The sequence below is a fragment of the Arachis ipaensis genome, chromosome B9 (genome assembly GCF_059453495.1).
Source record: "Arachis ipaensis isolate K30076 ecotype BB chromosome B9, ASM5945349v1, whole genome shotgun sequence".
Taxonomy (NCBI): domain Eukaryota; kingdom Viridiplantae; phylum Streptophyta; class Magnoliopsida; order Fabales; family Fabaceae; genus Arachis; species Arachis ipaensis.
In genome coordinates, this window is record NC_142444.1 from 21,490,792 (window position 1) to 21,514,770 (window position 23,979).

At 38.2% G+C, this 23,979-nt stretch overlaps 1 protein-coding gene, 1 long non-coding RNA gene and 1 pseudogene across 2 annotated transcripts; 1 reads left to right on the forward strand and 2 right to left on the reverse strand.

Moving 5' to 3' along the window:
* Window positions 1-2,310: 2,310 nt before the first annotated feature.
* Window positions 2,311-3,927, reverse strand: LOC148543981 (uncharacterized; annotated as a pseudogene).
* Window positions 3,928-7,054: 3,127 nt separating this feature from the next.
* LOC148543982 (uncharacterized) lies at window positions 7,055-7,874 on the forward strand. The gene is made up of 2 exons (XR_015899817.1): window positions 7,055-7,322; window positions 7,432-7,874. It is a non-coding gene; the product is annotated as an uncharacterized LOC148543982 (long non-coding RNA).
* Window positions 7,875-20,784: 12,910 nt separating this feature from the next.
* Window positions 20,785-23,521, reverse strand: LOC148543983 (protein FAR1-RELATED SEQUENCE 5-like). The gene is made up of 5 exons (XM_088498808.1): window positions 23,324-23,521; window positions 22,421-22,480; window positions 21,589-22,325; window positions 21,448-21,491; window positions 20,785-20,966 (listed from the first exon to the last, which is right to left on the reverse strand). Exons 1-5 carry the CDS (start codon window positions 23,519-23,521, stop codon window positions 20,785-20,787), a joined length of 1,221 nt encoding a protein of 406 aa, XP_088354934.1.
* Between the last annotated feature and the right edge of the window lie 458 nt (window positions 23,522-23,979).

Here is a 23,979-nt window from a genome sequence, read left to right on the forward strand (position 1 = left end):
ATAGAAAATTAATCCAAGGCAGTCTAAAGTTATTTAAGTAATATTATATGTAATAAGTTTGTAATTGTATAAATTTTATATGCATAATATTATGAATATTAAATTAAATAAGATAGCCAATGAGTTATAGCTCAAATAGTATAGTTTTTCTATATTCATCTAAGAGGTCGCGAGTTCGAGTATTCCTATCTTTGATAAAAAAAAAATTAAATAAGATAATTTTTAATTGATGCATACTGAGATATAAAAATGCTATATAATAAAATGTATATTTTATAAATAATTATACTATTCTATGTTATAAAAAAAAAATCGACCATCAATAACTAATACATAAGAATACATACATATTTGGTATCTATAACGATTTTGATTGTATTATCATAGAAAGTTTAATTATTTGACTATAGTAAATTTAATTATTATTTTCGTGACTAACTTTTTATATTTTAAAATATTTTTGTTTTTTAAAAAAGATAAAAAATATATTTTTTGTCTATTTAATATTATTACCTTTGACATTTGATTCAATTTTATAATAAGATACAAATTCATTTTTATATTCTATTTTTGTCACTACAACAAAAAATATTTTTAGTGACAAAATTTTAGTGGCAAAAACATAATGCTCACTATATGATTTATTTAACTTATGTTTTTGCAACAATTATATATTCGTCTTTATTATAACCAGGGGCGAAACTTAGTATACATGAAGGGACAATGACTCCTCCCAAATAAATAAATTTTACTTATAAAGTCTTCTAATTTTATAATTTAGCCCCTCTCTAATTTTATTTTTTATTTTCTATTTAGTTGTATTTTGCATATTAACCCCCTCTTAAAAAGGGTTTGAGTTTCGCCCTTGATTATAACATTTATAATGCCAATTATATACTTTTTTGCGTGCATTAAAAATATTTTTACCGTCAATTGTATAATTGCCACAAAATTTTTTAACGATAACACATAAAATGACTAATGTATAATTGTCAATAAATATATTAACAATTATTTTTATTGTGACTAAAAATAAAATAAATAACCACTAAAAATAATTTTTCTATTAGTATATTGCCACCTTCTTCTTCCTTTTTTTTTTCACCTCTAATTTCTCCATCATCACTTCCAATAAAACAAAATCACCATCACCTTTTTCGTCTACCATAAACAACACTGCCGCTACCAAATTTTTCTTAGTATAGTGTCTATATTGTGGCATTTCACCTAAAATATGATAGTCAATATATCTAGGTGGTACTTTGCAAGCTCATTTAACAATTAACACCGAATTTGAAACTATGTGCATGGCAATACAAATTAAAATAGCATTGTGATGGTCGTGAACAACCTCGCAACTAGAAGAAGCAATTCCCTTTGTTCAATTCGGTCTCAAAGGATGATTCATTAGTTACTTTGTTTTTTAGGTCCGTTTGAAAACTTTAAAAGTTATTTTTTTTTTATTTTTGACTTATAAAAAATAGTAATATTAATATTTAATTTTAAAATTAAATTATAATTTTTTAAAAAGTTATTAAAATATTTATGAAAAAATTTAAAAAATTATTTTTTTATAAAAAAATTTTTTTATCATATTTTTTTAAATAAATACTTTTAAAACTAAAAAATAAAATACAAAATAACTTATTTATAAGTTATTTTTAATATAAACATTTATTATTTAAGCTATTTTTTTAAAAAAAACTTAATTAAGTTGTTTATCCAAATTAAACGTAAATCTTCTAGCAATAACTAAGAAATTGCCAAAAAACAAAAAAGATACCCATGTCAAATTTTCTATAACACTTTGCATTGCTACATATTAGTGTCCTACATTTTTTAATGGCGGCGGTGGGTGTTGTAGTAGGTGGCGGTTATAGAGAGATTTTTTATGTGGTACAGTAGTAGCATTTGTGACGGTGAAAGAGAAAAAATAAGGTTTAATTATTCTATTGGTCCCTATAATTTCACGAAATTTTCAATTAGATCTCTATACTTTTTTTCCTTTTAATTGGGTTCTTATACATTAATTTTTTTTCAATTTAATCCCTATTAACGTTAAACGTTAAAAAAATGTTAGTCAATTATAAAATTACTTTTATACCCTTAGGAACCTAATTGAAAAGAAAAAAATATATAGGGACTTAATTAAAAATTTGGTGAAATTATAAATATTCAATAAAAGATATTCCTATATATTCCTATTCAATGATTCTAAGACACGAAAAATATTCCTATAATCTCTTTTATTTTGTCACTATCATTCTTTTGCTTATTTATATACAAATTGAACATTTAAATCATGAACAATATAAGGATCAAGAAATTAATTAACTTGGTACAAAACTACAAACCCAGAATGATAAATAAAAGAAATCTTGGATAGCCATTTATCATGTTTGCCTCCAGATTACTGAAATGAAAATACCTGGGTTCAACAGCATGGTTAATATTTTCAATGTACATTGACTTATAGTGTCAAGAGCTAACCCCTATCATCCCATTTCTGTCAGTGAACAGAACTATCATGAACATGAAAGTTTGTTCAATAACTTTTGATGAAAGAGCCCAACAATTTTATGTTTTAGACAATGAAGTGAAATTTTTAGTACTAACAAAGAAGAATCAAATTCTCTTCTGAGATAAAACTAAGATTACAGTATCCAACTATTCATATCTATATGTATCTATATGGGGTAAAGGAGATTTATCCAACAAAGTTTCGATGACTTAAGGGAATTAATTCAGTTTCAATTGAAATTGTTACATGGGAATAAATTTGGAACGTAATCATCTCGATTGGCTGAGGTTTTAAAGTAAAATCAACTCTGAAGATGAAAATTGTAAACAGGTTAAAGAGAAGACAAGAATGTTACGGAAAAAATATATGGTTTTCCTATCAGTTAGTTAACACCATTGATGAACAAGAACTCCACTTTGTCTGAGAGAATTGAAGAGCTGCAAGCATTGATCATATGTTTTCCCATACTTTGCACTCCTCTGCCCAGGGCAACATCTTTGCCATCTATTATAATGACATTCTAGGAAAATCTCGTCTACCAAACATATAGCCCCAGTTTCAAACAGCCTCGGAATCAAATCAAATTTAGTGCCCTCCACATCCATCTTCACCACCACAAAATCATTCTTTGAAACAGTATTTTTCAACCAAGCAGCAAAATCAAAACCTTTTATCTTCAAAGTTATCCACGGTTTCAGTGGCTCCATAGGAATCAAAGGCTCAACATTTTTAACTAAACCATGCTTATACTCTGTAACAGAACACTTGTCACTTGAATCATCTTCACCACCCCCAAAATAATCAACTTTTACTAATTTATGAACACCATCAACATCATCACACTCTTTCTTCAAAACAATATCCCGTATTTGAGGCATTGAAGAATCAAACCCTTTGATATAACGCGATTTCACTAATACGAAGCAAGAATCAAACAAATCAAGGAACGAATTGAAGCTGTAAGTGTCATTAGGGTTTACCAAATGAAACACCACGAACTCTTCTGGTTTTAGCGTGCGGATGACCTCTGCGGCGAACTCTGCCGGAAACGGCGACCTCTCTAGCGAGCCCTCACCTGAGAAAGTGAAGTCAAAGCGACCTCTCCGCCTTCCTAGAGATTTTGACGGTGCTCTTGACACTAATCTCTCTCATCGTGAAAACGTCGCGTGCCGTTGGAGTTTCAACGCACAGTGACTTCGACGCCGGTGAAGAGGTGGTCATGGCCTCGCTGGAGTCTTTGGACGCCAAAGAAGCCGACAAGACCGAGGTGGCTGGCACCGCCGCCGCTGCTGCAGATGAGCTTCCTCGTTCAAAGAAATGCTCCGCTAATTCTGCCATGACAGGACCGAAGGTCACTTGGGGGATGCTAACCCTGGGAGTGGGAGGGTTATTTTGGTATTTCAGAAAATAAGAGTGAAAGAGAATTAGAGATTTAGGAAAAGAGTAGTGCTAGGGAACCAATAGTATATACATACAATTTGTACAATGGGCTAAAATTTTTGGCCCAATATAAATTTAAAAAAAAAAAACCCAGATTTACCCTAGTGGATAGGTGATGTTCAGTTTAGAAATAACCACCCCCACAAAATCAGGAATCCTAATTTTCTCTCTACCCCCTTTTCTTCCGTTACCGTCACGTTAGAAAACAAACCTTTCATATTCTATTTTGAACATCCCACCGTCTCCCCCATTGGAACTCTGATCAGCGCTGACCATCCTTCAACGCGACCATCCGTTGCGTGTCTCTCGCAAAGCATAATCCACCGGCTCTCTCCTCGTCATTGGTGCACAACACGCAGGCGGCTCAGCCCAACCACCGCCGTACCTGACCATCAGTGCAGTACGGAGAACAAACTCCAAGCTTTCCTCAGCGTCATTTCACTGTAGCAACTCCCAGCTTTTTTTGCGGCACCACCAACCCCGTCCTTCAACCTGCCATTCCACGCTTAGTTAGGCGCATGCAGTACAAACCGAAGGCTGCGCGCAAGTTTCATGTAGCCGCAGGTTAGTGCGTAGTGTCTTTGTTTTTTTTTTTTTTCAGTCATTTGAGTTGCTTTTTGTTGTTCCTGGTATGACATGCATTGACCTGTATGTTGGCGTTTGATTTTAATTAATGATTGACATGTCTTAGGTAGAGGTTTACTATTTAAAAATTCTTGGCGCGGGAAGGTTTTCAAAATTTTGTCCTGTTGTTGGACGGTGTTGTCCTGTTACTGAAAGTGTATCAATGGTTACCGTAGCAAGCTTTCATATGGTTATTTTGGTATGCATTTGGATGTTGTTCAATTTTTGATAGTTGCTGCGATATTCATTTTTTAATTTTTGCTGGGTAGGTCCGTGCTTTATCACAGGTGGTTATAATTGTCAATCATTCAGCGTTGTTTAATTCTTCCCGAGCAAAGAGTTTCATGTTGAATTGAATTTTTCCGGATTTCTGTTTGTGCCGTGTCTAGTACTAGATGCTGTTTATCTCGATTTGTTGGCAAATTTCTAAACCTGAAATCTTGACCTTGCTGCATTTTATTGTGCGGGATCGTGTAGTTTAGATGTTAGCTGGCAGGTTATTTTATATTGTGAATCTATAGTCTTTCCCCACTCTAAATGCTGTAGTTTGTGCAGTAGAAAACTGTTTAAGTATTTTTATTTATGTACTGATTTCTTTTCATTTTTTTTTAAGTTTAATAGAATATTAATTTTAATAATAATTTAGCAAGCCAGATTGATGTAATATGATATAATAAATTCAATTTTTTTGAATCTGTTTATTTCCCCTTAAACAGTGAAGTCACCCTAGTTATTCTTACTTATTTATCTATTGACAAATGGAAAAGGTGTTTATTTCACTGAAGTCAATCTCAGATCTCAGTCGGTCAATCATTTAATAGTTCGAATTCTGCTCCGTTTAATAATGCCACTTCATGTTCAAGTTGCCATCATATTAGTTGTATGGTTGTTTACCTATGAAAGTGGATGATTTGTCGGTTCTTTGTAATGGTCTGCATGAATATTGTGCAAGTGCTTATTTTTTACAATTTTTTCGTTAGTCGTTCGATTTAATGTTCCTCGACAGGTTATTTTAGAATGTGTCTTGACACTACTGTTTCACTTTTGGGGCTGTGATTGCTTTAAATAAATATGGTTTTAATATTTGTAATGGTTTAATTAGTTTTTTCTCTGGTTATTTTTTTCCCTTAACATTTACTTAAAAATAAAAAAAATTAAACCAGGACAAGTTGTTGTGATCTATTTTAAGATTTTTAATGCTGTTCACCCTTGGTTAATTCATTATTTACCAAGCCAAGCTCTCCAGGTTGTTACTCATTCAGAAACATTTTAGCATTGTAAAGGGTTTATTATTTTCTGTAAAACTCAAGTTAATGAACTTGCTCAGTCAGTTAGTCACTTAAAAATTGAATTTCCATTGTCTTTTGTGTGACACCAGCATATCAAGGTTCCTTTAAGTTTAGATTTATGGGTGTTTAACTATGAAGGTGATATCTTTGAATATTTTACGTACTTTTATTTTGGTTTGATTCTTTCAATGCAAGTGCTAAATCAATAATTTTATCTCAATGCTTGATTTTAATTTTATAACTAATAAAGGGTTTGTTTTGCATGTCACTTGATTGTTCTCATCCACTTTATTGGTGTTGATTTGGTTGAAACAATTTTGTTGCCATTGTTCCTCTTATTCTATTATTTTTCCATTCCTTTTTTTTTCCTCCAAAAAGAAATTATTTAAAAAAGTCTACCATGTGACTTGGCTGTATAATGTTTACGTTGCTTGGGTGTTCATTTTGTATAAACTGAGAAGATCACAATGCTGAATGATTATTGTGCCAGAACTTATTGTTTAAAATAGTATTGTGGAGTTGGTGGCTATAAATTTTTTTTTCCTGGCGATAGGTATTTAGTTCCTTAGTTTTGAGTATGTAGATCTCTTATGTTGCCTGCATTTGTTCGAAATTAGTATATCGTAAACTCTGCATGCTATTGAAGGGTTGGTTTTGATATGGGATTACCTGTTATTATAACTCTACTTTTACCTTGGGTGCTGTACTTTACCCCTGTTAATTTGACCCATACCCATCCACCCAAAGGCAGGAATGAACATCTAATATCTTATGGAAACAAACATATAAGTTAATTCTGTCGTACATACATGTTAATTGATGTATCCAAGGAGTATCTACATAACAAAGCATCATATTTCAAGAGACTTTTAGACTTCCAACTCAGACATAATAACTTTGATGTGATTCTCTTTAAGGGGGCATTGCAGATAAATTTATTCCCACACTGCTATGTGTGGGGATTAATCATGTCACTTTATCGGGTAGAAATTTATTTATGATGAATTAATAAAATATACACATTGGTGAGACTAATTACTCATACATTCCTTCCAGGCACGAACTTGTTTGGATTTTGATCTATTGAGGACAAGTTTGATGGGGAAAAAGGTAATCCATGTTGCATCATTCAGCAAACTTCCTTTTCATGGCTTATATCTTGTTTTATTGATGTACACAGAAATTAGTAGAAACGCGCTGTTCACCATCCTATATCAATGGCATGGTTACCCATCTGGAAAGCATTAATGCCGTGGAAAAGCTACTGGAGATCGACACAATTGGTTTTGGTTTTGTGAAGAGGATTCCAAAATGGCCGGTGAAGCAAAGTATAATGAAACAACTTGCGTTTGCATACGATGTGGACACGAATATGCTTATTGTGGATGTTGGAAACATCCGCATCAATTCTGAGTTGATAGCAAAGGCATTAGGCATAAGAGATGGGGGTAAGATACCAATGTTCCATTTTTAGTATTTACTTAACATATCCTGGTTTGATACCCTTGTCTTTGCGTAATAGTTGTTGTTCACACTCTTCTACACTTGATAATGTAGGTGATTTCATACCCGAACTTAACAAGAAGAATCCGGACTATCGCGCCATCAAAGCACAGTTTTAAAAAAAGACAACAACCCAGTTGCGCAATTTCGTGTATTCCTGTCCCATGGATACTGAAGCGCAACGGGCAGATTTCAGAAGGCACTTCATCCTTTTGGTGCTAAAAATATTCTTATGCCCAACGAGTCAGCAAACCATCTCTCCGTGGCACATCCCTCCTATTCTTGATGTGACCAACCCCAACAGATTTAATTGGGCTCATAAAACATTCAAGTGGTTAAGGCTAGCAATTGATAAATTCCAATCTAAGAACCACGAAAGCTGTGGTGGTTGCATGTTCGCCCTTTTGGTATATTGTAATGTTTAGTTGATTTTTTTTAATTGATTAGTTCTAGATGGCAGACCATAACATTTCTAAATTGGCACGGTGTTCGCTCAACTTGGCCCTTGTTTCTTCTAAAGCAGCATGCAGCAATGCTGTTTCATCGTCATCATTTACGAACTCTTGCGCAATGTTGTAAAAGTGTGCACATAGTCCCTTGAATGCATCATGACTCACATCTGACCGATTGACGTCGTGACTGCTCTTGATATAAGTATGCTTGCGCTTTATATTCTTGCTCCAACGAGGGAGAACATAGCAGCTAGGTACTTTATACACTTTAAACGAGTGAAAAACTTCAAGACAGTGACAGCACAACACACCTGAACTCTCAAAAAGATTGCACTCACAACGAACCTCTTGTGTGGAGCGGTCAAAGTGGACAACATACGAATCACAGATCATAGTATCATGTACTAATTTTTCCTCTTCCACCTTCATGCATACCACTGGCCAGTCTTCAGTAACTACAGATGCTCTACAATCAGCCTTTTTCACAAACTCAACTTGAACATCCCTAAACATGCTAGTAGTGTACTCCTGCTGAAATTGTTTCTCCATAGGCGAGCTCGTTGCACAAGGTATTACCCCCTGGAGTCTTGGAGCACGAATTGTGAATCACACTTTTCACAACGCGTACCACTAACCAGCAAGTGCACTGGGTCGTCCAAGTAATACCTTACGTGAGTAAGGGTCGAATCCCACGGAGATTGTTGGTTTGAAGCAATCTATGGTTATCTTGTAAATCTTAGTCAGGAAGTCAATTATGTTTATCAGTTGAATTGTGAATAACCAAGAGAGCATAAATTAAAGGTTACTTGTTGTGCAGTAATGGAGAATATGTTGGAGTTTTGGAGATGCTTTGTCTTCTGAATCTCTGCTTTCCTCTGTCTTCTGATTCACGCACGCACGTCCTCCTATGGCAAGCTGTGTGTTGGTGGATCACCGTTGTCAATGGCTACCTTCCATCCTTCCAGTGAAAACTACGCTCACGCGCTCTGTCACAGCACGGCTAATCACCGGTTGGTTCTCGATCCGGTTGGAATAGGATTTACTATCCTTTTGCATCTGTCACTAACGCCCAGCCTTCAGGAGTTTGAAGCTCGTCACAGTCATTCAATCCTTGAATCCTACTCGGAATACCACAGACAAGGTTTAGACTTTCCGGATTCTCATGAATGCCGCCATCAGTTCTAGCTTATACCACGGAGATTCTGATTAAGGAATCTAAGAGACACTCATTCAATCGGATATAGAACGGAGGTGGTTGTCAGGCACACGTTCGTGGTTTGAGGAAGGTGATGACTGTCACAGATCATCACCTCCATCACAGTTAAGCGCGAATGAACATCTTAGATAGGAACAAGCGTGTTTGAATGGAAAACAGAAATACTTGCATTAATTCATCGAGACACAGCAGAGCTCCTCACCCCCAACAATGGGGTTTAGAGACTCATGCCGTCAGAGAATACAAAGTTTAGATCTGAAAATGTCATGAGATACAAAATAAGTCTCTAAAAGATGTTTAAATACTAAACCAGTAGCCTAGGGTTACAAAATATGAGTGGACTATGATGGATGATGCAGAGATCCACTTCTGGGGCCCACTTGGTGTGTGCTGGGGCTGAGACTTTAAGTAATTCACGTGTGGAGGCCATTTGTGGAGTTGAACGCCAGTTTTTATGCCAGTTTGGGCGTTCACCTCCAGTTTTTGATCCTTTTCTGGCGCTGGACGCCAGAATTGGGCAGAGAACTGGCGTTGAACGCCAGTTTACATCGTCTATCCTTGTGCAAAGTATGGACTATTATATATTTCTGGAAAGCCCTGGATGTCTACTTTCCAAAGCAATTGGAAGCATGCCATTTCGAGTTCTGTAGCTCCAGAAAATCCACTTTGAGTGCAGGGAGGTCAGAATCCAACAGCATCAGCAGTCCTTTTTCAGCCTGAATCAAAATTTTGCTCAGCTCCTTCAATTTCAGCCAGAAAAATACCTGAAATTACAGAAAAACACACAACTCATAGTAAAGTCCAGAAATATGAATTTTTCCTAAAAACTACTAGGAATAGACTAAAAACTAACTAAAACATACTCTAAACTATATGAAATTATCCCCAAAAAGCGTATAAAATATCCGCTCATCACAACACCAAACTTAAACTGTTGCTTGTCCTCAAGCAACTAGACAAATAAAATAGAAGACTAATAGGTTGAGAAGCAATAATATCTCAGAGTTTTTGATTGAAGCTCAGATTCTAATTAGATGAGCGGGACTAGTAGCTTTTTGCTCCTGAACAGTTTTGGCATCTCACTTTATCCATTGAAGCTCAGAGTGATTGGCATCTATAGGAACTCAGGATTTAGATAGTGTTATTGATTCTCTTAGTTCAGTGTGATGATTCTTGAACACAGCTTCTTTATGAGTCTTGGCCGTGGCCCTAAGCACTTTGTTTTCCAGTATTACTACCGGATACATAAATGCCACAGACACATAACTGGGTGAACCTTTTCAGATTGTGACTCAGCTTTGCTAAAGTCCCCAATTAGAGGTGTCCAGAGTTCTTAAGCACACTCTTCTTTTTGCTTTGGACCTTGACTTTAACCGCTCAGTCTCAAGTTTTCACTTGACACCTGTACGCCACAAGCACATGGTTAGGGACAGCTTGGTTTAGCCGCTTAGACCAGGATTTCAGTCCTTTAGGCCCTCCTATCCACTGATGCTCAAAGCCTTGGGATCCTTCTTAATTGCCCTTGCCTTTTGGTTTTAAGGGTTATTGGCTTTTTCTACTTGCTTTTTTTTTTTTTTTCTGCAAGCTTTGTTCTTTGCTGCTTTTTCTTGCTTCAAGAATCATTTTGATGATTTTTTCAGATTATCAATAACATGTCTCATGTTCATTATTCTTTCAAGAGCCAACATATTTAACAGTCTTAAACGACAAATTCAAAAGACATATGCACTGTTCAAGCATTCATTCAGAAGACAGAAAGCATTGCCACCACATTTAACCAATTAGAATTTGTTTTATTTAAACTCGAAATTTTATTGCTTCTTATTCAAAAGATCTACTACTTTATTCATGTTTAATGATGATGAGAAAAATAAACTATAGCTTAATTGGAGATAGAATCAAAATAGATACTAATTACTACTATATGACTTCTAAGGTACTTTTTATAAGGACACTGTTACAGAGTTAAGGCAGAAATTGGAAATTAACAACCTTTATTCTGGGGGTATGGGGGTTCCTCTGATCCTTGGGAGGCTTGGTATCACAGAAGATTTTTTGCGCTTCAGTTCCCTTAAGTCACGTCCCTGCTCCTCTTGTTCTTTAAACATATGGGTCAGCATTTGACTGTGTTCCTTTTGTTGTTTTATTATTTGCTCCATAGCTTCCTGTATCTTGGTGACAGACGTCTCAAGATATTCCCAATATTCTGCTTGAGGAATCTCTGGGAGGAATTCCTGTGCTCTCTTCTTGATATGATCCTCCTGTGCTTGTTGTCTCTCCATTGATGCTTTGGTGATTGACTTTTCAATTAGGATATATTCAGTTATTCCCATCTTGACTCCAGCGTCCTTGCAGAGCAGAGAAATCACACTTGGATAAGCCAACCTGGCATCTCTTGAATTTTTGTTAGCAATCTTATAGAGCTCTGTTGAAATCAGCTGATGAACCTCCACTTCCTTTCCCATCATGATGCAATGAATCATCACTGCTCTTTTAACTGTGACTTCAGAACGGTTGCTGGTGGGCAACAGAGAACGCCCAATGAAGTCCAGCCATCCTCTGGCAACTGGTTTGAGATCCTCCCTCTTGAGTTGATTTGGGACGCCCTTTGTGTTGGTGGTCCACCTGGCTCCAGGGATACAGATGTCCTCTAGAATCTTATCCAGGCCAATGTCTGCTCTCATCATCCTCCTGTTGAAGGAGTCTGGATCATCCTTTAGCTGAGGTAGCTTTAGTATCTCTCTGATCTTGTCAGGGGTGGTATGAACAATTTTTCCCCTGACCATGGTCCGAAACTCGTAGCAGGCAGTTCCGGATAGTCTTTGCTTGTCAGTCTGCCACATATTAGCATAAAACTCCTGGACCATGTTCCTTCCTACTTTCGTTTCAGGATTAGCTAGGACTTCCCAGTTCCTGATTCGAATTTGCTCCTGGATCTCCGGATATTCGTCTTCTTTCAGATCGAATCTAACTTCCGGGATCACTGATCTCAGACCCATTACTTTAAGATAATGGTCTGAATGTTCTTTAGATAAGAACTTCCCTTGATTCCAAAGTGGTTTTGGAACGCTCTCTTTCTTGCCTCTTGGAGTGTATTGTTTCCCTTTGAGAGCCATAATCTTAGTAGTGATCTCGGATAAACACACCAAACTTAGAGGTTTGCTTGTCCTCAAGCAAAAGGAAAGAAAGGAGAGGGATAGAAGGAGATTGAGTAGCACTATGATGAAGGAGGGGGGAGGCCGAGCCCAATTTAAAGGGGTGGGGGGTGGGTTTTCAAAAAATTGGAGGAGATAAGATAAAAAGATTGAGTTGAAAACGATAAGATAGAAGATAGAGTTTAATTTTGAAAAGATATGATAGATTTTTGAAAAAGATAACTCTGAATTTTGAAAAAGATAATATGGATATTTGAAAAAGATATGGATTAGTTGAAAAGATTTTTGAGTGAAAAAGATAGATTTGTTTTCAGAAAAGATTTTGAAAAGAGTTGGATTGAATTTGGAAAGATGGATTTTTAGAAATTAGGGATTTTAGAAACCAGGGTTCTTGATATGTTCATGTAAAAATCATGCATTGAAGCATAAAATTTGAAATTAAAATGGAAATACGTGTGGGATTACTGGATTTGGCTCCTCCCTGTCCTCCTGGCGTTTGAACGCCCAAACACTGCCTGTTTTGGGCGTTCAGCGCCCAAATGCTGATCTCCTGGGCGTTCAGCGCCCAGTTGCTGCCATTCCTGGCGTTCAACGCCCAGTGGGTGGCTATTTCTGGCGTTGAACGCCCAAATGCTGCCATTACTGGCGTTCAGCGCCCAGTGGATGCCCATTTTGGGCGCTGAACGCCCAAAATGCCCCTTTACTGGCGTTTTCTTGCCATTGAGCTCTTTTACTCTGTTTTGTGTGCCGAGGTCTTCTGTAAATGATTATTTACCTTGTTGTCAATGAACTCTATATAAAAAATAAAGATAGAAATAGGGCAAAATGCTTAGAGGATTGTTGCCCCATGGCTGGGTTGCCTCCCAGCAAGCGCTTCTTTATTGTCTTTAGCTGGACCTTGCTGAGCTTTTAATCTAGCTTCAGCCTTGAGCATTCTTGCTCAGTGTTGCCTTCAAGATAATGCTTGATTCTCTGTCCATTGACAATGAACTTCTTATCAGAATCAATATCTTGAAGCTCCACATAACCATATAGTGACACACTTGTAATCACGTATGGTCCCTTCCACCGGGATTTCAGTTTCCCGGGGAATAGCCTGAGTCTAGAGTTAAACAACAGGACCTTCTGTCCTGGTTCAAAGATTCTAGATGACAGCTTTCTGTCATGCCATTTTTTTTATTTTTCTTTATAAAGCTTGGCATTTTCGAAAGCTGTGAATCTGAATTCCTCTAGCTCATTTAGCTGGAGCAATCGTTTTTCTCCTGCTAATTTGGCATCTAAGTTTAGGAATCTGGTTGCCCAGTAGGCCTTATGTTCCAGTTCCACGGGCAAGTGGCATGCCTTACACGAGTTGGTATGGAGAGGTCCCTATAGGGGTCTTGAATGCTGTTCTGTAAGCCCACAGAGCATCATCCAAGCTCTTTGCCCAATCCTTTCTACGGGTATTTACTGTCCGTTCCAGGATTCTCTTTAATTCTCTGTTAGAGACTTCAGCTTGCCCGTTGGTTTGTGGATGATATGGAGTGGCCACTTTGTGGCGAATTCCATACCGAACCATGGCAGAGTAAAGCTGTTTATTGCAGAAGTGAGTGCCCCCATCACTGATTAACACTCTAGGGACACCAAACCTGCTAAAGATATGTTTCTGGAGGAACTTCAGCACTGTTTTAGTATCATTGGTGGGTGTGGCAATAGCCTCAACCCATTTTGATACATAGTCAACTGCCACCAGAATATAAGTGTTTGAGTATGATGGTGGGAAAGGTCCCATGAAGTCAATTCCCCATACATCAAACAACTCTATTTCCAAGATTCCTTGTTGAGGCATGGCGTAACCATGAGGCAGATTACCAGCTCTTTGGCAACTGTCACAATTACGTACAAACTCTCGGGAATCTTTATAGAGTGTAGGCCAATAGAAGCCACATTGGAGAACCTTGGTGGCTGTTCGCTCACCTCCGAAATGGCCTCCATATTGAGATCCATGGCAATGCCATAGGATTCTCTGTGCTTCCTCTCTGGGGACACACCTACGGATAATTTCGTCTGCACATCTCTTAAAGAGATAGGGCTCATCCCACAAGTAGTACTTTGCATCAGTAATTAGTTTCTTTTTTTGTATTCTATTGTACTCCTTGGGTATGAACCTTGCAGCTTTATAGTTTGCAATATCGGCAAACCATGGTGCTTCCTGAATGGCAAATAGATGCTCATCAGGGAACGTCTCAGAGATCTCAAGGAAGGGGAGGGACGTCCCTTCCACTGGCTCTATCCGGGACAGATGATCAGCTACTTGGTTCTCTGTCCCTTTTCTGTCTCTTATTTCTATATCAAACTCTTGCAGAAGCAATACCCATCTGATGAGCCTGGGTTTTGAATCCTGCTTTGTGAGTAGATATTTAAGAGCAGCATGGTCAGTATACACAATCACTTTTGATCCTACTAAGTATGATCTGAACTTGTCAATGGCGTAAACCACTGCAAGTAGTTCTTTTTCTGTGGTTGTGTAATTTTTCTGGGCATCATTTAGAACGCGACTGGCATAATAAATGACATGCAGAAGCTTGTCATGCCTCTGTCCCAATACTGCACCAATGGCATGATCACTGGCATCACACATTAACTCAAATGGCAATGTCCAGTCTGGTGCAGAAATGACTGGTGCTGTGACCAGCTTAGCTTTCAGTGTTTCAAACGCCTGCAGGCATGCTGTGTCAAACACAAATGGCGTGTCAGCAGCTAGCAGATTGCTTAGAGGTTTTGCGATTTTTGAAAAATCCTTTATAAACCTCCTATAGAATCCTGCATGCCCCAGAAAGCTTCTGATTGCCTTAACATTGGCAAGTGGTGGTAATTTTTCAATTACCTCTATTTTTGCTTGATCCACCTCTATTCCCTTGTTTGAAATTTTATGCCCAAGAACAATTCCTTCAGTCACCATGGAGTGACACTTTTCCCAGTTTAAAACTAGGTTGGTTTCTTGGCATCTTTTCAGAACAAGTTTCAGGTGATCAAGACAGGAGCTGAATGAGTCTCCGTATACTGAGAAGTCATCCATGAAGACTTCCAGAAATTTTTTCACCATATCAGAGAAAATAGAGAGCATGCATCTCTGGAAGGTTGCAGGTGCATTGCATAGCCCAAAGGGCATCCTTCTATAAGCAAACACTCCGGATGGACATGTGAATGCTATTTTCTCTTGATCCTGGGGATCTACTGCAATCTGGTTATAGCCTGAGTAGCCATCCAAAAAGCAGTAGTAATCATGACCTGCTAGTCTCTCTAGCATCTGGTCTATGAATGGTAAAGGAAAATGATCCTTTCTGGTGGCTGTATTGAGCCTTCTGTAGTCAATACACATGCGCCACCCTGTAACTGTTCTTGTAGGAACCAGTTCATTTTTTTCATTATGAATCACTGTCATGCCTCCCTTTTTTGGGACGACTTGAACAGGGCTCACCCAGGGGCTATCAGAAATGGGATAAATAATCCCAGCCTCTAGTAATTTGGTGACCTCTTTCTGCACCACTTCCTTCATGGCTGGATTTAGCCGCCTCTGTGGTTGAACCACTGGTTTGGCATTATCCTCCAGTAGGATTTTGTGCATGCATCTAGCTGGGCTTATGCCCTTAAGGTCACCTATGGACCACCCAAGAGCTGTCTTGTGTGTCCTTAGCACTTGAATAAGTGCTTCCTCTTCCTGTGAATTTAAAGCAGAGTTTATGATCACTGGAAAGGTGTCACCTTCTCCTAGAAATGCATATTTCAAGGATGGTGGCAGTGGCTTGAGCTCTGGTTTAGGAGGTTTTTCCTCTTTCAGAAGAAAGTTCAGAGGCTCTTTCATGTCCCCTGAATCCTCCAAATCAGGCTGAACATCTTTAAAGATGTCTTCCAACTCTGATTCGAGACTCTCAGCCATGTTGATCTCTTCTACCAAAGAGTCAATGAGATCAACTTTCATGCAGTCTGTTGATGTGTCTGGATGCTACATGGCTTTGACAGCGTTCAACTTGAACTCATCATCGTTGACTCTCAGGGTTATTTCCCCCTGTTGGACGTCAATGAGGGATCGTCCAGTTGCTAGGAAGGGTCTTCCTAGAATGAGAGTAGCACTCTTGTGCTCCTCCATTTCCAGCACAACAAAGTCAGTGGAAAAGGCGAATGGCCCAACTCTGACAATCATGTCCTCAATCACGCCTGATGGGTATTTAGTGGAACCATCAGCAAGTTGGAGACATATCTGGGTTGGTTTAACTTCTTCAGTTAAGCCAAGCTTTCTGATAGTGGATGCAGGTATCAGGTTGATGCTTGCCCCAAGATCGCATAAAGCTGTCTTGGTGCAATCACCTTCTAATATGCATGGTATCAGAAAACTCCCAGGGTCTTTAAGCTTTTCAGGAAAGCTTTTCAGAATGACTGCACTGCATTCTTCAGTGAGGAGAACTCTTTCTGTTTCTCTCCACTCCTTTTTATGACTCAAGATCTCTTTCATGAACTTGGCATAAGAAGGTATTTGCTCAAGTGCCTCTGCAAATGGAATCTTTATTTCAAGAGTCCTTAGATAATCTGCAAAGTGAGCAAATTGCTTATCCTGCTCCTCTTTCCGGAGTTTTTGAGGATAAGGTATCTTGGCTTTATATTCCTCAACCTTAGTGGTTAAAGAAGCCTTTTTAGAGGGGTTGTTGTCAGCACTTGTGTGTGTCTGATCCCTCACTGGCAATTGAATGCCAGAGTCAGAAGCTGGAGTGACGTTAGACGACAGCTCACTGTCTGTTCCTGGCGCCTGAACGCCAGAAATGTGCCCCTGTTGGGCGTTCAATGCTGGATTCTGCCCCATTTGGGCGTTCAACGCCAGATTCTTGCCCATTTCTGGCGTTGAACGCCAATCCTGCCTTGTTTCTTGCGCTGAACGCCAGTTTTGGGCATGGTCTGGGCGTTCAGCGCCAGCCTTCCACCCATTTTCTGGCGTTTTAGTGCCAGAATTATTTTTCCCTGGGCTCTTACTGTCCTCAGGTGAATCTTTGGTGGGTCGCTCATTTCTTGAATTTTTGATGCTTTGAGGTGGGGTATTTAATGTTTTCCCACTTCTTAATTGAACTGCTTGGCATTCTTCTGCTATTTGCCTTGATAGATGCTGCTTTGTTTGCTTTAACTGTTCGTCCATTTGTATATTAGCTATCCTTGTCTCCTGTAGCCTGTCCTTGAATTCAGCTAGCTGCTTTGTTAGAAAATCCAATTGCTGATTGAATTCAGCAGCTTGTTTTACAGTACTGAATTCAGCAGTTACTGTTTTAACCTCTTCATTCATGGAAGGGTTGCTGCTTAGATACAGATGCTGATTCCTGGCAACTGTATCAATGAGCTCTTGAGCCTCTTCAATTGTCTTTCTCATATGGATAGATCCACCAGCTGAGTAATCTAAAGACATCTGAGCTTCTTTTGCAAGTCCATAGTAGAAGATGTCTAACTGAACCCACTCTGAAAACATTTCAGAGGGGCATTTTCGTAGCATCTCTCTGTATCTCTCCCAGGCATCATAAAGAGATTCATTATCTCCTTGTTTAAAGCCTTGGATGTCCAGCCTTAGCTGTGTCATCCTTTTTGGAGGGAAATATTGATTCAGGAATTTTTCTGTCAGCTGTTTCCATGTCCTTATGCTGGCCTTAGGTTGGTTATTTAACCACCTCTTAGCTTGATCTTTTACAGCAAATGGAAACAGTAATAGTCTGTAGACATCCTGATCTATTTCCTTATCATGTACTGTGTCAGCAATTTGTAAAAATTGTGCCAGAAACTCTGTAGGTTCTTCCTGTGGAAGACCGGAATACTGGCAACTTTGCTGCACCATGATAATGAGCTGAGGATTCAACTCAAAGCTACTAACTCCAATGGAGGGTATGCATATGCTACTCCCATATGAAGCAGTAGAGGGGTTAGAATATGACCCCAGAGTCCTCCTGGACTGTTCATTTCCACTTATGTCCATGATGGATGTATGGATATAACTTGGACTGATTTATCTTTTTATTTATTTCATTTTATAAGAAGTAAACACTTAAATAAAATAAAATAACTAAAAAGAATTTGAATTTTGAAAAATTTTTTTTTTCGTAAAAAAAAATTAAAATTAATTAGTTAATAAAAAAAAAGAGATTTTTGAAAAAGAGGGAGGATATTTTCGAAAATTAGAGAGAGAGAGAGTTAGTTAGGTAGTTTTGAAAAAGTTAAGAAACAAACAAAAAGTTAGTTAGTTAGTTGCAACAAATTTTGAAAAGATAAGAAGTTAGGAAGTTAGAAGAGATATTTTGAAAAGATATTTTTGAATTTAGTGAGGAGAGAGAAAAACAATAAGATAGTACAAGATTTAATATTTTTAGATCTAATGCTCCTTGTTTTTGAAAATATTGGAGGGAAAACACCAAGGAACACCAAACTTAAAATTTTAAGATCAAGACACAAGGAAAACTCAAGAACACTTTGAAGATTCACAAGAACACAAGAACATGAAGAAAGAACACCAAACTTAAAATTTTTAGAAAACCAAACCAAAATTTTCGAAAATCAAAGGGAAATCAACAAGAAAACACCAAACTTAAAGTTTGGCACAAGATTTAATAGAAAAAATATTTTTGAAAAAGAAGGTTTTGAAAAGAGTATAAAAGATTCTAACCCAATTACCAAGAACACAGATTAACGCTCTAGCCAAATGAGTTATGGGACCTTCAAAAATTTTAAGAAAGATTATTTTTGAAAACACCAAACTTAAAGTTTGGCACAGGATTTAATAAAAAAAATTATTTTTGAAAAAGGTTTTTAAAAAAATATGATAGCCAATTATCATGAACATAAACACCACGTTCTAAATAACTGAGCTATAAGTTTAAAGTATTTTAACAAGGGATAAATAATAAAAGTCTCTAAATCAAAAAAAGGAAAGATTTTTCCTAATCTAAGCAACAAAATAATCTGTCAGTTGTTCAAACACGAACAATCCCCGGCAACGGCGCCAAAAACTTGGAGCACGAATTGTGAATCACACTTTTCACAACGCGTACTACTAACCAGCAAGTGCACTGGGTCGTCCAAGTAATACCTTACGTGAGTAAGGGTCGAATCCCACGGAGATTGTTGGTTTGAAGCAATCTATGGTTATCTTGTAAATCTTAGTCAGGAAGTCAATTATGTTTATCAGTTGAATTGTGAATAACCAAGAGAGCATAAATTAAAGGTTACTTGTTGTGCAGTAATGGAGAATATGTTGGAGTTTTGGAGATGCTTTGTCTTCTGAATCTCTGCTTTCCTCTGTCTTCTGATTCACGCACGCACGTCCTCCTATGGCAAGCTGTGTGTTGGTGGATCACCGTTGTCAATGGCTACCTTCCATCCTTCCAGTGAAAACTACGCTCACGCGCTCTGTCACAGCACGGCTAATCACCGGTTGGTTCTCGATCCGGTTGGAATAGGATTTACTATCCTTTTGCATCTGTCACTAACGCCCAGCCTTCAGGAGTTTGAAGCTCGTCACAGTCATTCAATCCTTGAATCCTACTCGGAATACCACAGACAAGGTTTAGACTTTCCGGATTCTCATGAATGCCGCCATCAGTTCTAGCTTATACCACGGAGATTCTGATTAAGGAATCTAAGAGACACTCATTCAATCGGATATAGAACGGAGGTGGTTGTCAGGCACACGTTCGTGGTTTGAGGAAGGTGATGACTGTCACAGATCATCACCTCCATCACAGTTAAGCGCGAATGAACATCTTAGATAGGAACAAGCGTGTTTGAATGGAAAACAGAAATACTTGCATTAATTCATCGAGACACAGCAGAGCTCCTCACCCCCAACAATGGGGTTTAGAGACTCATGCCGTCAGAGAATACAAAGTTTAGATCTGAAAATGTCATGAGATACAAAATAAGTCTCTAAAAGATGTTTAAATACTAAACCAGTAGCCTAGGGTTACAAAATATGAGTGGACTATGATGGATGATGCAGAGATCCACTTCTGGGGCCCACTTGGTGTGCTGGGGCTGAGACTTTAAGCAATTCACGTGCGGAGTCCATTTGTGGAGTTGAACGCCAGTTTTTATGCCAGTTTGGGCGTTCAACTCCAGTTTTTTATCCTTTTCTAGCGCTGGACGCCAGAATTGGGCAGAGAACTGGCGTTGAACGCCAGTTTACGTCATCTATCCTTGTGCAAAGTATGGACTATTATATATTGCTGGAAAGCCCTGGATGTCTACTTTCCAACGCAATTGAAAGCATGCCATTTCGAGTTCTGTAGCTCCAGAAAATCCACTTTGAGTGCATGGAGGTCAGAATCCAACAGCATCAGCAGTCCTTTTTCAGCCTGAATCAAAATTTTGCTCAGCTCCTTCAATTTCAGCCAGAAAAATACCCGAAATTACAGAAAAACACACAACTCATAGTAAAGTCCAGAAATATGAATTTTTCCTAAAAACTACTAGGAATAGACTAAAAACTAACTAAAACATACTCTAAACTATATGAAATTATCCCCAAAAAGCGTATAAAATATCCGCTCATCAAGTCTACTGCATCATCCTCCAATTCCCTCTACTCCTTGGATCCAAGCACATTGTCGTATTCGTGAACAAACTGGACCAAGCTAGTCTTGCTGTGTAAGATTCCACCATAGAATGCGTGCATGCTCTCACTCCTTTGCGTACTCCTCATGGCAGCCCAAAATTCACCCTTGAAGAATATAGGCACCCACATGCGTCGGTCATCATAAAGATCTACAAATAACACACAGTTTCTATATCAAAAACCTTTCACTGAACTGATTGTTACAAAACAAATAAAGCAAGCTACCGTATTATTATGAATTGGAAAGCGTAACGTAATTGAAAAACTACAAACCTGACAGCCATGTGTTGTCATGTAAATTTTACTCCTCCATAAATTCAAACCATTTTCTCTCAAATGACTCCTCCGTCCGAGAGTTAAAAACAATGTTCCTGAGGTCGGCATACAACTCTCCGTACTGACGATAACCTCCAAGCTTCTGAGGAAACTTCTTCATGATGTGCCATATGCACCAACGGTGACGTGTATTGGGTAACGCTTTTCTAATCGCACCAAACATGGATCTGCATTGATCAGTAATGATGCACTATGGAGCTGTTCCCATGCACGTCAACCATTGGGTAAAAACCCACTCAAAACTCGGAATTTCCTCGTTTCCCAACAGCGCACATCCAAGGGGGGTTGACTTACCATGGTGGTTGACACCGACGAACGACGCAAACGGTAACCCATGCCTACACACATAACCATATGCCATTATGAATTCTCAGGCACAACCACGTGGGAAAAAAAATTACCAAAACCAATAAAACCAACTACAACACCTGTTACCTGTTTGTACTATAAGTGCTATCAAGTGACACAACGTCTCCGTAGTATTCATAGGAAGCCCTGCACCTTGCATCAACCCAAACTGCACTCCTAAATTTACACTCATCGTCCAATTGCACTGCGTAGAAGAAGTTCGGATTGATGTCTTTCATTCTCATGAAATAGTTCATCATCTCCCTAACATCCGCATTTGCGTTGCTTGTTCGGAGTCTTGCTGTAATATAGTTTCTTAAATCCTTTTCTGAGAATCCCAAATTCGACGGGCCCCCAGCTTCATTGGCCAAAGATAGGAAGGTCTTGTTTGGTCGAATCCCAGCCTCATCATTATTTTGAATCACGTACTTCGCATGCATGCTCAGCTGCCTATACTCACGGTAGTGCACTGCCTTCTTCACCGAACATGGGTGCGTGTGCCTCAACTCAACCTTGAAAAAAATCCACTCTTGCTTCTCCTTATCAAATTTCACATATATTCTTGCCTTGCACCCAGCGGCTGAAATTGGGTTTTTGCGCGTTGGTGCTTTGACACGAGACCCGCGGATGCGATCCCGATTACAGTGGATAGCCTGGTTAACGGGTTCCTTCGTGATCTTGTCAAATGTTGTCGTCCTTATCTTAGTTGCAAATCCAACTTTCTTGGCGTAGCTAACATAAAAATCATGAGCTAGTTGCAACTTCGCAAACCGCATCCCGACGCTTGGTATTTCATCTTCCTCCAGGGTACCGTGATCAGGCAACTACGTATCAAATAAAAAATAACAGAAACAAAGCCATTAATTATGACATAAAAAACTCGAATCCTGACTACACAAATTTAAACTAAAATCCAAACCTCGTCCCAAATATCCATTTCATCACTACCAACATCAGTAACATCAAACATTTGCGTGGCCTGCACTTTCAACATAAACACACAAATTACAACAATAAAAAAAGGAACAATTTTTATTCAACATCATCTACATGAAACCTCACTTATTAGCACAAAAAAATTCAAACTAAATTTATAAATCAATTCATCCACCCAACCTGTAAAGGCTTTACACCAAAGGCATCTAAATGCTACTCATGCTAATTGAATCAATTAATTCATTTGAAATATTATACAATTACTGTGACTACTACCTACTCTATTTCACGTTAACACTGCATAGCATACAGCTGAACATGCATCAGGTACAAATCCTATACACAGTTCCTTCCTCGGTTTCTCAACCACTGGTGCATATTTTTACTTTAAAGCGATGATTTCTTTATGCATACATTGAGCATCATGGATAACTGTATCTTCTAATACTAACGTGCAGGAAGCAAATACCATAAAAGCATCAATATATTACTCCTGCATTCCTCCTTTTCATTATCAAAATATATTCTCCATATCTATTATACCATTGACTACAACTCTAGTTCAATTAATACCTCTTGCACTAGCATTGCCTACATGTCCCTGTATTTTATTTATGAGAGAGAGTATAGATTATTTTAATGAGTTTTCATATAAGCTTCTTCAACATATAAATATTTTCTTCCAGAACCACATTTCACATACATATAACCATAGAATGATATGTCAAAAACTTCCTAAACTTCGTTGACTAACTCATGTTGTTCATGCATCTGAATACCAATTAACAACATACACTTAAACAAGCCACTTACATTGATTCTAAACTGCCCAGTCAAATAAAAATGACAATCCATTAAAAAGCATTTTGTACGTAACGATGCTTACCTTAGTCATTTGCACATGATCGATGACGAGAGGTTCAACTAAATTTTCATTTGAATTGGATGAAATCTCATTTCCGCCGGGAGATGGAACACAATCTACCGGTTCAGCCACAACGCACTCCATTAATGAACTCCGGCGGGGTGACGGGGCTGGAAGAGCAACCACACTTGAAACCCCTTCTACTTGCGACGTCGACATCAAGCACAAGAACCACAAGCTCTCTCTTGCTGTACACGGTGGATGTCCGCGTGGTTACCGTTCCAACACAGATCGAACAACAAGCGTGTTGCTGTTGCTGGAAGAGGGCCTTTGCGGCCTATGACGGTGGTGATAGTCGAATCCGACGGCGGTAAGTGACGGGTGGGAGAGTAGTTTTCGTTGAGACCTGGAGATGACGGAGACGAAACGGTATTGATAAACTGCCGTCTACGTTGTGCTTCTATAACTGCTTCTATTCCTAATTTTTTTAAAATTTAAATTTGAATTAATTCAAAATTAATTAATTATCCATTATTTTAATTTTAATTCAAAATTAACCCCCATTGTATGCATTGTACATCAAGCACATTGGCTCCCTAGACTTTCTCTTAGGAAAAAGTTATAGAATCTTTAATTTAGGAATGGAATATTCCGTTAAATCTAACTGTTTGGTCACG